We start from the raw sequence: 14514 nt of genomic DNA, 5'->3' as shown, positions 1-14514 counted from the left end.
TCTAAGGACCCACAACACTGGGGTGGAAGAAAGTCATCCTTTGTTTTGGGGAACTGTCAACAGAGGAGATCGGCATGCTTCTTTGAGGAAATACATTTCACCTGTAAAGTTCTGCATATTAAGAACTTCCCAGAGACAGGAGTTAATTCTTTGTTAGTGCAGATATCACAAAGAGCTCCCTGATTTTCAGCAGCCACTCTTGCAGCACATTGTAATTCACTTTACTTTTAAAAAGTTGATAAAGAATCCACGTTGAATATAGGCTGTACCTTGAAATATGCATTTATTAGGTAAGATAAGCCAATGAAGTGATGGCGGTTATCCAGTATTATGCAAGCTTCTACCAGCTTGCAGGCTTTAGTCATTCAACTGAACATAAGCATATGAACTCGGCAAAATCAATAAGACTTTCACGGCTAAAATTTTACAATAGGCTGCAATTCTACAGCAGAAATATCATATAATAAAATCATCACTCGGCCTAAACTACATTTTGTCAGAACAAAAATAGTCAATTTGGGCATTCTGCTACAGTGAGCAATTGGAAGGAAAGGGTAGAAGAAGCCACAAGGGTGTGGGGGAAGATGTATCAGGAAAAGGCAAGGGTCTCAGCTCTCACCCACAGGGACCTCTATGAAAAATCTTCATGAGGTCCAGAAAATTTTAGCAACTTGACCTTTTACAGAACATCAAGGACTACTGGAAAAAAGGCAGGAAAGTGGGATGAATTAGCTCTGATAAAAAACTGGCAAGGGCATGATGATTTCTCAGAGCTCCTTCTGCTCTAAGACAGTTAGGTTCAACAAATTGGGTTCAGCAATGAAAAGGATGGGTTGTACTAAACATCAATGTGACCTAATACATTTTAAGTAATTCATATGAAATGCTTTAAGAAGATTATAAATATATATAGAAAGTGAAAACTATTCATTTTTCCAATTAGCTTGTTTAAAATCCAATTTAGTATGACCAGTTGGATCACCATCACAAAAATACTCAAGTATTTCTGGCATTTTGCTTCAGAGCAGAGTATATTAAGGACTTGCCTACCCACAGCAAAGAACATACATGTTCAAAAACAGCTTTCAAGTAAATGTTGGGATAAGCCTCTTTCCCGACAGTTTAGGCCAAAATCTGCTGGAGAATTCCCATTGAAAACAACAGAAACCTTCCATTACATTCACATTAAGAGGGTTAAACCTCCACCTATCCTTGTTGAAGCTCACCAGGAAAAATGATGAATAGGCTTCAGTTAACTACAACAATTAACAGTTTTAAAATAAAATGGCACTTTCTCAGTTGCGGGATCACAAGTGTCTCCAGTGGTCCTCATGAAGGAATGAATGCTTAAGGGTTAAAGAAACTGAACCCCGCCATCTGTAATAATAAAAGAGCACCTGGACACAATACTGCCTCTTGGCTGAAGAGACACAACAGCAAATTCTTGCTTATTGTCCCGTGTGTTGTTCTTTGAGAAAATAAATCTTTGCTTGACCAGCTTTTGCCAGGATTTGCAGAGATATGGTTTATATTCTGTAACTGCAGTGTGGAATGGTTGCCAGGCTACAGCAGCAGCTTCATCTGGCCTAGAAGTTCCACACCCTGACCCACGCATCAGGGCTTGGGTGGTTGCAAGTAATACCAGTCGGTATTCGGTCAACAGCTTCTCCAGACATTCAATGCAGTGCCTGAGGTTGGCTTCCTGCTGGCTAACACTCTCCCCACCATTGAGTCTGTCAATCCAATAAAAGGCTGACATGCTGTCTATGATAAGCAGGCAAAGGGCAGGATGGCTGCAAACCAGGCTTTCCAGTGAGTGCAGCAGGAGTAGCAATTGGGAACTACTGCAGCAGTGGACAAGAAACAGGCGACCCAGGCACTGTTTAACTGATTCCTCTGTGCTCTGCACTAAGTGATGTTCCAGAATGGTAACCAGACGAAGCATGTCAAAATGATAATCTGTGTCGATAAAAAGAACCTCAACCTGGAGACCACCTGTTGATTCTGGGAGGATGCAGGATGCCACCAGGTGATACAGCATTTCTGTCTTCCCTGTTCCCTCTGGACCGTGGAATTCAACTGTATCTCCTGCAAGTATGCAAAAGCAAATGTCAGCATTACATTTCAGAAAGCACAAAAAACCTTTTAAAACTTAATTCAAACGAACAACTTTTGCCTATGAGAACAATTTCCACAGTAATTAAGGCAAAATCTATGTATGAAGAAAAACCAAAGCAGAATCACTGAAATGGCCATCCATTTTGTTGAATATTGCACTATTGGATATAGAACAAGCTCAAAGATAGAAGACAGAGAGTGGTGGTGGAAGGTTACTTTTGAGACAGAAGGCGTGTGACTAGTGGTGTGCCACAAGGATCAGTGCTGGGTCCATTGCTTTTCATCATTTATATAAATGATTTGGAAGTAAACATAGGAGGTATAGTTAGTAAGTTTGCAGATGACACCAAAATTGGAGGTGGATTACATAGCGAAGAAGGTTACCTCAGAATGCAGATGGAGTACTGATCAGATGGCCAATGGTCCAAGGAATAGCAGATAGAGTTTAATTGATAGATAAATGTGAGGAGCTGCATTTTGGAAAGGCAAATCAGGGCAGGACTTATACACTTGATGGTAAGGTCCTGGGGAGCGTTGCTAAACAAACAGGCCTTGGAGACCTTGGTTCATAGTCCTTGAAAGTGGAGTCTCAGGTAGATAGGATAGTGAAGAAGGTGTTTGGTATGCTTTCCTTTATTGGTCAGAGTATTGAGTACAGGAGTTGGGAGATCATGTTGTGGCTGTACAGGACATTGGTTCGGCCACATTTGGAATATTGTGTGCAATTCTGGGCTCCCTCCCACAGAAAGAATGCTGTGAAACTGGAAAGGGTTCAGAAAAGACTTACAAAGATGTTGCCAGGGTTGGAGGGTTTGAGCTATAGGGAGAGGCTGAATAGGCTGGGGTTATTTTCCCTGGGGCATCAGAGGCTGAGGAGTGATCTTATAGAGGTTCATAAAATCATGAGGAGTATGGATAGGGTAAATAGACAAGGTCTTTCCCTGTTGTGGGGGAACCCAGACTAGAGGGCATAGGTTTAAGTTAAGAGATGAAAGATGTAAAAGGAACCTAAGGGGCACCAAGGATGGTACATGTATGGAATGAGCTGTTAGAGAAAGTGATGGAGGTAGGTACAATTACAACATTTAAAAGGCAGCTGGATGGGTATATGAATAGGAAGAATTTAGAGGGATATGGGCCAAGTGCTGGCAACTGGGACTAGATTAATTTAGGACACCTGGTCAGCACGGACAAGTTGGACCGAAAGGTCTGTTTCTGTGCTGTACATCTCTATAACTCTAACTAAAACAATTACTGGCAGCTTTTCTAATTACTGTACACCTGAAACTATCAAAGCACAATAGTTCAAAGCCTCTTACCATTTTCAGAACGTTATTCATTTAGTAACATAAAACTAATTGTGGTTAAAATTTGATCGAATGTGTAGCATTCCCAATGGCTTAATGAGTTAAGACAAGTGAGTCACAAAGGCCAAGACAGTGCACAGATTTGATCACTCAATAAAAAAATCCAAAGAACTGTAATTATTGGAAAGCAGAAACAAAAGCAGAAATTGCTGGGAAACTTCAGCATACCAGGCAGCATCTGTGGAGAGAAAGGAGAGTTCATGTTTCGGGTTCAGTGACCTTTCTTCAGAACTGTTCTGAGTTTTCCCAGCCATTTCTGTTTTTGATTGGATCACCAATCTGTACTGGGGTAAGACATGGTCTGGGTACTGCAATTGACCTGTGCCTCAAGGTTAGTATTGAATAGGGTTCCTGTGCCAGTAACCTCAGCTGGAATTGCAAACATAGCAACATTGGGTGAAGACTACACCAAGCTTCATTGTCATGTGCTTAGTGTGCTAGCATACATATAGCCACGTGCAGTAAATACTGATATGCCCTGTAAGTACAGAATTATAACCCAGGATGAGGAGAAGACCAAATACAAAAAAAGTTCTTTTAAAGCTGCAATTCCCACCACCCCCCACCTCCAACAAGGGTTTAAAAATCTAAAAATAAGCATTTCTATTGTGGTTGTTTCATGAAGTTGCTACAATAACCTGTACTGGCCTTTTTGATCTATATTAGTATATTACAGAGAAACCCCGATTATCTGGCATTCGATTGTCTGAATGTCGGATTATCCGGCAAGATCGCAAGGTCCTGATGCTTGGCTAAACTATGTTATCCAGCATTCCATTACCCAGAATTCAATTAACCGAATGAAATACTCCCCGCCTGCGTCCTTCGGATAATCGAGGTTCCTCTGTATTCTCAGGTTTAATACAACCAGCTAGCAAGATTTCAGACCAAATAGTTATAACAGAGACAACTGATTATAGTTCTTTAAATTATCTATGAGCTTCAAAATGCAATGCCCCATCCTCACCAAAACCACACAGAGAGAAATTGGTGCATTTACAACAACATACATTTAGCATGGTTCAATCAGGCAACTGTGAAATAGGCAAACCAGGAGAAGCTGTACATGAGTGGGTCTGAGGGAAGACATTTGCAGGTTACTATGGGAACAAGACCCTGCTGTGCAGAACAGTAGAAACTGTAACAGATTAAATTCCCTTTATCTCCTAGTTTGGGTTGCCAAATACATCAGGTCTTTGGATCAAAGTCAATTTGAATTTGGGGTAGACAAAACAAAAAGACAGAACCTGAGTATAATTCACATCTTTCATGATCTAGGGGTGTCCCAAAGAGCCTGACAGCCAATGAAATACTTTTGAAATGCAGTGACTGCTGTGGGGCCAAGAAATAAAACACCTAATTTGCACATAGCAACTTCCTGAACAGAAAAACTGAGATAAATGACAAGATGGTGTCCTAGAAATTCAATCATGCTGCTCTTATTTTACAGGCAGAAACAGGTATGTAAGGATTCAATGTGGTCAGTGCTGAGTATGTGCTATCAGGTGGAATCAGGCTTCAGTTTAGATGTGCAGGTTGTTTAGTGAAACCATTAAAAAGTTTCATACAATATTCCAAAAAGTGTCCTAAGCTGGTTGTAGGATTCTTTTGTGAACTGGGCCATCACAACATCTGACTCATGATTCACACAAGGATCCCATTCGGTGCTGCTTTAATGGATCATCTACATCCAGACAGACTGGTTGCTTATCACTGACCCAATAGCAGAGGTCTCTGGCTTAGACCTTCATTGAAGACAGTGGATAGTGCTCAACTGAATTCACATACCACATGGACAATGTTACCATATACTCTACAAGTGGACGAGAAGGGATGGTGTGGTCAAGGGTCATTGACCATGGAACATATCACTTCAACCTAATCAGCATGTAATTCCTCCATTCAGCATCTCAGGAGGCAATTGAAGATGCATGGGAACTTGTAACCTAACCAGTATTTTGACCCAGAAGTTGCAGGGATGGGCAATAACTGATGGTCTTGCCAATGATGTCATTACCCAAGAATGAATAAAGAAAATAAAGTTCTCATTTCTTGTTTTAACTATCAAATGATATCAGCATTTGCTGGTTTGTTCCTTTAGGCTGCTATTTAACTTCTGGATATTTTTTGGGCTTAGTTGATTGCTCTACAACGAATTAAGAGCAGATGTAAGCCATTTGGCCCCTCATTGCCTGCACCACTATTCAATAAGATTATGGCTGATCAGTTTGCATTTTCAATTTCACATTCTCACCTTCCCTCCCACCTTTGACTCCCACTCAACTCTATCCTAAAAAGGCAACTCCTAACTGTGAAACAATACCCTTGATTTTGGACTCATCCAAAAGAGGAAATATCCTTTCCACATCCACCTTGTCAAGAATGTCAGGATTTATATACTTCAATCAAGTCATCCCTTGCTTTTCTAAATTCCAATGGAAACAAGTTCATTCTGACTACTGGTATTTCCTTCAGGAATGGAAGACAAATAAAGCAAAAACAGCTGAAGGCCACTACATAGGAAGTCTCCAAGGAGCAGTTTTAGCTGATCTTTGTCGAGAGCATGGTGCTGGAAAAGCACAGAAGGTCAGACAGCATCCGAGGAGACTCGACATTTCGAGCAAAAACCCTTCATCTGAAAGGCCTTTTGCTGACTTTACCAAGGAGGAATATCTCAGCTGCCTTCTTCTACATCACCAAGAAGGCCATCACTGAATTATGTCACTGGCTACAGCCATATCTGGGTAAGGGCAGCATTGTGTGTGGCTGAGAAAGGTCACCATGGCTCTACGCATTTGCAGGATAGATTCCTTCCAAGCTGCAACAGATGACATCAGCAACATCTGTAAGTTTGCTGAGCAGTGCTGTACCTAGAGCAGCATAGAGCTTTCCTTTGCCAGGAAAAACACCCGACATTAGCTTTCTAATTGACAGAGCAGAGCAGCATGAGAGAGCTCTACCTGCATTGCAAGCTTTCCCTCTGTTCAAGATGCCATGGACTGCTTCCACATTTTTATTCCCTTCAGCACTTCACTGAAGAAAACGCTTCTCTACTCCCATAATGGTTTGGCTTGTTACAAGTCACAAGTAGCACATTTTACAGGTCTATGCCCCGTTTTCGGTCAGCAGTTGCCACTCACTCACCTTGTGCCATACTTACTTCCAGCAGGCTGTCAGGTCATGCTGGAGTGACAAAAGATTAACCCTTAAGTCATGGTCACAGAAACTCATGTGACTTAGGCACTGCTACAAAGGCAGTGAAAGTCATGTCGTCACCAGAAATTTTACACAGACTGTCAGCATGCTCAAAACATGCTCCATCTTTGTGAGGAGATTGCACTACAGTCCTAATATCCAGAACCAAAGTTACAGTCAGGGAATATGTGGTAATCCGTTTAGGACTGAAATGAGGAGAAATCTCTTCACCCAGAGATTTGGGTTCCTATGGAATTCGCTACCACAGAAAACAGTCGAGGCCTAAACACTATGATTTCAAGAAGGAGCTGGATAAAGCTCTTGCGGCTTGAGGCATCAGCAGATATTGGGGAAAAGCAGGAACAAGGTAATGAGTTGGACGATGAGCCGTGGTCATAACGATTGGTGGAAGAGGCTTGAAGGGCCAAATGCCCTACCCTTGCTCTTAATTTTGTTTCTATGTTTCTTTAGGATACTGAAGGAACAAGCGTTAGCATAAAGCTGGTCAGCAAGAAATGTAGGAGGACAAACGTCAGCACAAAATGGAGGAAGAGCAGCAATAACCTTGACCTATTGGTACAACTCATAGGGAGATGGTAGTGTTGTGTTAACGTCACAGCAATCTGTTTCTTTCTCTGGGTGATTAGGAATGGACAATAAACGCTGGTCCAGAGAGAGAAGACCACATTGCATCAATGAATAAAAAAAACCCACCGTTCCAGTAGCCAATAGCTAACAATAGCTAAATCCAAGCCAAAGCACTTCCTTTGAAATATGCCTCCCATCTTCAATGCACCAAATAATTAGTGATCATTGTCTTTACTATCACCATTTTTGTGTTCAGCTTCATGGATTTTATCCTCACTTTGTTGCAAAGAATACACCAACATCAAAACCAGAACAAAAATCATAATACTTTTAAAGTGAATTACTCTTGTGATTAATATTGAACTGAGGTAATAGAATAACTCGAGCAAGTTCTCAGAGCTTGTCAGGTTGGCATGTATACCTATCCAACAAAGTATTTCTCCAGTGTCTATACCTTATGAGGTGGAAATCTACTGAGCTTCCTGAGGACATCTTGGTGACCTCGAGCAGCTCTGGGCTTCAAGGGCCCAGCTGTGGACAGCAACATCTTAACGTAGACTTGGACACACTGGTCTAATTGGCTATACGGCACTAATAAGGGACTGGTGGAGTGGATGGTGATGAAGGAAGCATGCCCAATTTCTTAACAGTGAGAGTAGAGTAATTCTGGTGGGAGGTAGGAGTTTCACATCAACAACTTGAGCTGGAGGTAGAAACCACATTATTTTCCTCCTGTCCACTGCCTGCACTAGGGTATCCAAAACACAATCACAGAAAGGGCTGGAGAAACTCAGTCGATCTGGCAGCATCTGTGGAGAACGAAAGATAGAACATTTTATGTCATGACCCTTGATCAAAATGCACTGAATTGCATTTCAGAATCAGAAAAACTTGTGGAGGCTCTGGGGAATGGGGAATAGGGGATCAATTTACAGCCGGTGCAGCAAATTCCTCCCTCTGAAGCAGTCCACTCAATCGGCAGTGGGAGCGAACCTCTGCTTTGAGACTATATTGCAGTTGTGCAAGTATAATTTCCCATTGCAAATTAAATTCCTTCCCTTCCATCCTTTTGCCAACTAACGTGTATCCAAAAAGCAGCACTGACTGCAACTCATCTGTGTGTAATGAGTTGCCAAGCACCAATTTCATCTGCTCCCCCATCCCACATGAACAGGTGCATGCAGTGTGTTCCATGCCTCTTACGTGCTAATTCTCTTGGTCCATAGTATATAGTAATGTTGATTGGCAGATAAAATTGTCTTTACCACTGAGGGAGCTCTCATGCTTTTCTTCGAATACTGCTGCAGGATCTTTTATATCACACCTCATCAGATCCTCAGGAGGTGCAAAGCACTTTACAATAAATTCCTTTTTCATTTGCTTTCACTTAGGCAAATGCAGCAACTAGTTTGTATATAGCAAATAACGGAAAAGCAGCAAACTATGATGACTGCATAACTTAAAGTGTAAAAATTTCTACTGTCCTTAATTGTTCACCTCTCATTGTCCTTCTCCGCAGGTAAGCATATAAGGTCAACAAAGGTGTGATATCTCATCACGCTTGTGGTGCAGTGGTAGTGTCTGGGTCAGAGACCTGGGTTCAAGTCCCACCTGCTCCAGAGGTGTGTCATAACATGTCTGAACAGGTTGGTTATCAAAATTAAATATGCAAGTCAACTTTCTTTTTTACAGCAATGAAGCTATTATATGTATTTTTTAATTGCTTAGTCAATATCATATTACTTGCCCCTTTAATCTCCCTGACTTCAATTTGTTATTTCTGATAAAATCATTGTCCCTATGTGTAAAGATTTCATGAGGGGAAGAAAATGGCAGCAAAGACAAAGTTTGCACAAACTAAAGGACCTAACCCAATGCAAACCCCTGCATGCTTACTAAATTTTCAACCAAGCTAATTTGCTGGCACCACTGTTAAACCTATTTAGTGAGGCACATTTTTAAAAAAGCGACCTGTGCCAACATACCAGATGTGAGGGGACTAATAAAATTGGAAAACATTCTTCAACTGTTTTTTTTCAAACTTAACTTGTTTCATAATGTGAAAGAGGAGCCAGTAAATTATCTTTCTATACAAAGATTTGTGAAATGCAGGAGGCAATTGGTCCAGCACTGTGCATACGTCAGCACTACTGACAAGGCAATCATCAACCCAGTTGTTTTATAGCTCATTGGGGAAAAATAAATAAAGTCAAGCTCCTATTTCTGCCATCAATTTTGGAACCCCCCTGGTGTGGCAGTGTATTTTCTGTAGCTGTGTTAGCAAACTAGAGCAGAATAATGTGTTGATTCAGCTTCCATTGGACAAAATAAGCAAGGTATTGGATAGCAACAACAGAATAAATTCAAGCACAGTAAAATAATTTTGAGTAAACTCCAGGCATAGGAAGTTGAAGCGAGTAAGGACACATTCTTGAATTCAGGCACTACTGAGGAGATAAACTATTACCAGCTCTCTGCAGGGATCCTGCTCAAAATGAGATTCAGCCAGCTCAATTCAACTACGATTAATAAGGAGTCCAGGGAACAAAACGGCCAATAACTCAACATACAACAGCTATAAAGGACAGCTGGTGTTAGAAGAGGCAATATCATTATGGAAAATGATGCATGTTAAAGAGTGGGCCTCGAATACCAGAACAGTGTTCAATTCTTTTTAACCTGTATTGTTCCAATCTAGGAGCACCAAAGGTATAATAAAAAACCCGGAAAAATAGTATTTTAAAGGTTTCTGATTGCAATGCAAAGCAACCTTTTTTTTAAAATAAAAACAAAATACTGCAGATGCTGGAAATCTGAAATAAAAACAAAAAAATGCTGGAGAAACTCGACAGGTCTGGCAGCACCTGTGGAGAGAGAAACAGAGTTTAATGTTTCAAGTCCAATATGACACTTCTCCAGAATTCAAGATTTTTTTTAAACCATGTACAAATTATTGCTGGGTTATATTTGGAACACAGCAGGAATGCAGTTTTAATCTAGTTTAATTTTGGGTAACTACTTTCAAAGGTACATCAACAATTTCAACAGCTTTAATAGGAGGAATTATAGAATTTGAAACTTCTAAGCAGAAAGGAGTAAACCTACACGATAAAACAAAATATTTTGTGCAAGTCTTTGAGGGCAGGCATAAAATTACCTTTAAAACTTCCTCAATGACGAACCTTTTAGATACTGCCTTAATATCTGATGACCTAAAGACAGTTTAAAACAATTATTTCATAATTGTTCTGAGAAGTAGAATCACATTTTCATTGAATTCCTGTGTGGAAGCAGGCCATACGACCCATCAAGCCCACGCCGACTCTCCGAAGAGCATCCCAACCAAAGCCACCTCCATACCCTACCCATGTAACCTTGCATTTCCCATGGCTAATCCACATAGCCTGCACATCCCTCGACACTACAGGGCAATTTAGTATGGCCAATCCACCAAACCTGCAAATCTTTGGATGTGACTTGGGATGTTTTGTCAGGTTAAAGACATTATATAAAAAACAACTTGATGCTCCATGATGAAACAAGTTAAAAATCTTTCATGACATTTCTACTTCTTTCCCCTCAGTTAGCCAGTCTTTGAACTGTTCCCCAAATGTTATCAGTGGAAACAGAATGGACAAGGGTTCTCCAACAGAAATGGACTTCTTTCAGTTCAAAGACCCAAATGTTATATGCCGAAAGTGAACAGTGCATTGTGTTCAACTTCAAAATAAATATGTCCTTCATCCTTTTAATGTAAATGGTTGGCTTGAATTTACTGGATTTGAATTGTCATAAGAAATGTTCATGACTGGGTAGGAAGCCGACTTACAAGACCACAAAACTGCTTCATTAGAACTGATGTTGAAAAACTTGTATTACCTTCATGGCTACTTCATAGTTGCTATTAAAGCTGCATCAGTGTTGGCACAACAAGGCCCAGCAAGTGGTAAAACTAGTGGAGTGATTCGTGGGATAAATTCCATGTTCTCAATACATGTTTTCCATAAAAGGTAAACAAACTCCTTCTATGAACTCCTCTATGTTCTTGGTACATATTTAATTATAAGTTATTCTTTCTAATGGTAAATAGTTAAGAACTAAATAAACAATTGAACACCATGAAATGAAACCAAACAGTTTCATATTGAATTCTGAAAAAGTCATACCGGACTCAAAACTTAACACTGTTTCTTTGTCCTCAAATACTGCCAGACCTGCTGAGATTCTCCATGTTCATTTTAGTGTATATTTTTAATGCTAAGCAGACCAAAACTGTTCAAAGTATTCCAAATGTGGTCCAAATACTGCCTTGTATAGTTTTAGCAAGATTTCCCTACTTTTATACTTCATTCCTTTTGAAATAAAGACCAACATTCTACTTGCCTTCCCTATTATCCACTGAACTTGTATGCTAGGTGATTTATGCATGAGGACTTCCAAACCCCTCTGTGCTGCAGCTTTTTAATGTGTTTCTCCATTTCAGTCATATCCAATCCTCTATTCATTCTCCCAGATATTCTTCCTGCCAAAGTGCATAGCCTCACATTTCCCCATATTATATTTCATCTGCCAAATTTCTGCCCACCCACTCAACTTGTCCATATCCCTCTGCAGACTCTATGTCATCCTCATCACTCGCCTTCTCACCTACTTCTATGGAATCCACAAAGTTGGATTAGGTACATTCACTTTCTTCATTCAAGTCATTGACATATATATTGTAAATAATTGTCACCCCAGTATGGGTTCCTGTGGCATCCCACTAGTTACAGGTTGCCACACTGAAAATGGCTCTCTTATTGAAACTGTCTTCTTAGTGAGCCGATCCTTTATCTGTGCTAATACAATGCATAGAACATAGGAACCCCTTGAGCCAGTTCCGTCATTCAATATGATCATGGCTGAACATTGAGCTTAATACTCTAATTCTGCCCTCCCCATATATCCTTTGATTCTTTTAGCCACATGAGCTATATCTATTGCCTTCTTGAAAACATATAATCTTTGGACCTCAACCACTTTCTGTGGTAATGAATGCCACAGGGTCATCATTCTCTGGGTGAAGAAATACCTCCTCATCTTAGTCTTAAAAGATTTATTCCTTATCCTTAAACTATGACACCTGGTCCTGTCCTCCCCCAACATCCAGAACATATTTCTTCAATCTAACACATTTAGTCCTGTTAAAATTATACAGTTTTCTATAAGATTCCTCCCACCTCCCCCCCCACCCCATTCTCCTAACATCCAGTGAATACCATGCTAACAGAGTCAATTTTTCCTCATACATCAGTCCTGCTCTCCTAGGAATCAATATGGTAAACCTTCATTGCACTCCCTCTACAGCAAGAACATTCTTCTTTAGAAAAGGAGTCCAAAATGCACACAATATTCCAGGTATGGTCTCACCAATACCTTGTATAACTGCAGCAAGACATCCTTGTACCTGTTCTCTAACCTCTCCAACACCATGGGCTCTTATTAAATAATTTAATATGGGGTACCTTATTGGACGTCTTCAAGGAATCCAAATATATTACATTCACTTCTTCCCCTTTATCTACCTTCTCAAGAACTACAGCACATTTGTCAGGCATGGTTTCCCCTTATGAAGACAGGCTGACACTGTTACATTCCATTATGCATTTGTAAATGCTTTATTATCACAGATTTTGTAATAGATTCTAACAGATATTAAACTAACTGGTTTTGTCTCTTCCCTTTTTGAATAAAGGTATTATATTGGCAGTTTTTCAATCCTCTAGCACTTTTGTAGTATCTAAGGGTTGTGGAAGACCATTACTGCTACATCCACTATCTCTGCAGTTACCTATGTTAATGTACTTGGAGTCATCCCATCAAGTCCAGGGAGTTACTGGTCTTAGACCATAGAGATCTACAGCATGGAAAAAAGACTGTTTGGCCCATTGCATTCACGCTGATGAAAAAAACCCACAATTATTCTAATCCCATTTTTCCAGCAGTTGGCCCATAACCTTGTAGGCCTTGTCATCACAAGTAAACATCTAAATTCTTCTTAAATATTACAAAGGTTTCTGCCTCGACCACCGAACGTCAATGAGTTTCAGATTCTCAACACTGCTTGGTTCTCTTTAGTTTCATCAGTTTCCCTGGTACTTTTTCTATAATGATATTTATTACTTAAAACAGTTATTGCATTTATTTCATTTTCCCTTTCTGCTCCTTGATTATTTAGTATTTTTGGAATGCTATTACTGTCTTCTGTGAAGATTGATGCAAAGCATTTATTTAACTTCTCTGCCAATTCCAGGTTCCCAGTTATTATTATTTCCCAGCCTCATTATCTAAGGAGCCTATGTTCACTTTAGCCTCTCTCTTCCTTTGTATATATTTAGACAAGCCCTTGCCTTCTGTTGTAATATTACTTGCAATTTTACTCTGAAAGATCATATTCACCCCTTTTTTAGTCATCTTATGTTGGTTTTTAAAAATCTTCTCACTCCTCTGGCTTACCATTAATTTCGCCATACTGCATGTTTGTTTTCAAAACTGTTCCAATTCTGACAAAAGATTGAAGAACTGAAACATTAAGTGTGTTTCTGTCTTCATAGCAATACTCAGATTCACTGAGTACCTCCAGTTTACCACAATCCACAGTATTTTGCCTCTGTAATGGTGCCCTGCTGACTTACTTGATTTAGGTAACAAATGAATAAGTCCAACACCATGGATTAATTGTTTCCAACTTTCCCATCACTATGATGTCATGTTGATATCATCTATCTCCTCTCCTTGTCATATTTTTGGGAAGTAGTAGTCCAAAACCCAGGCTGATGTTCTGCAAACAAGTGTTTCAATTCCACTAAGCAGATGGTGAAACTTAAATTCAATTAATAAATCTGGAATTTAAGAAAAACAACTAGTCTAATAGCAACATAGTAATTTGCTATAAAAACTAATTTCGTTCACTAATGTGCTTTAGAGAATAAAAATCTGCCATCCTTACTGGTCAAGCCTATATATGTCCCCAGACACACGTGTGAGATGTGACATGACAAGTCAAGAAATACTGATAATCTACAACTATCACAATGTGATACTTATGCTGGCTCCTGTAACAAGTATGAGATTCCACGTAGTACTGAAGATTATAATGAGATTTCATTGCAGCTCCTGATATTTGCATTTGAACATTACAAACGCAGACACTTGCATGTCTGGGTTCGAACTAAATAATTTGGATGTATTGTATAAGCTTCCATCA

General features: G+C 39.9%; 1 protein-coding gene across 1 annotated transcript in view; it reads right to left on the bottom strand.

The window, feature by feature from the left end:
- Window positions 1-264: 264 nt before the first annotated feature.
- The window catches only part of xrcc2 (X-ray repair complementing defective repair in Chinese hamster cells 2), a 38168-nt gene continuing 23918 nt past the window's right edge, over window positions 265-14514 (bottom strand). The window contains exon 3 of the mRNA XM_072576249.1: window positions 265-2088. Within this exon, the coding sequence (XP_072432350.1) occupies window positions 1355-2088 (734 nt within the window). The 3' untranslated portion in view covers window positions 265-1354. The remainder of the gene's footprint in view (window positions 2089-14514) is intronic.

The sequence above is a fragment of the Chiloscyllium punctatum genome, chromosome 8 (genome assembly GCF_047496795.1).
Source record: "Chiloscyllium punctatum isolate Juve2018m chromosome 8, sChiPun1.3, whole genome shotgun sequence".
Classification (NCBI taxonomy): Eukaryota; Metazoa; Chordata; class Chondrichthyes; order Orectolobiformes; family Hemiscylliidae; genus Chiloscyllium; species Chiloscyllium punctatum.
This window is presented reverse-complemented; position numbering and strand designations above follow the sequence as displayed.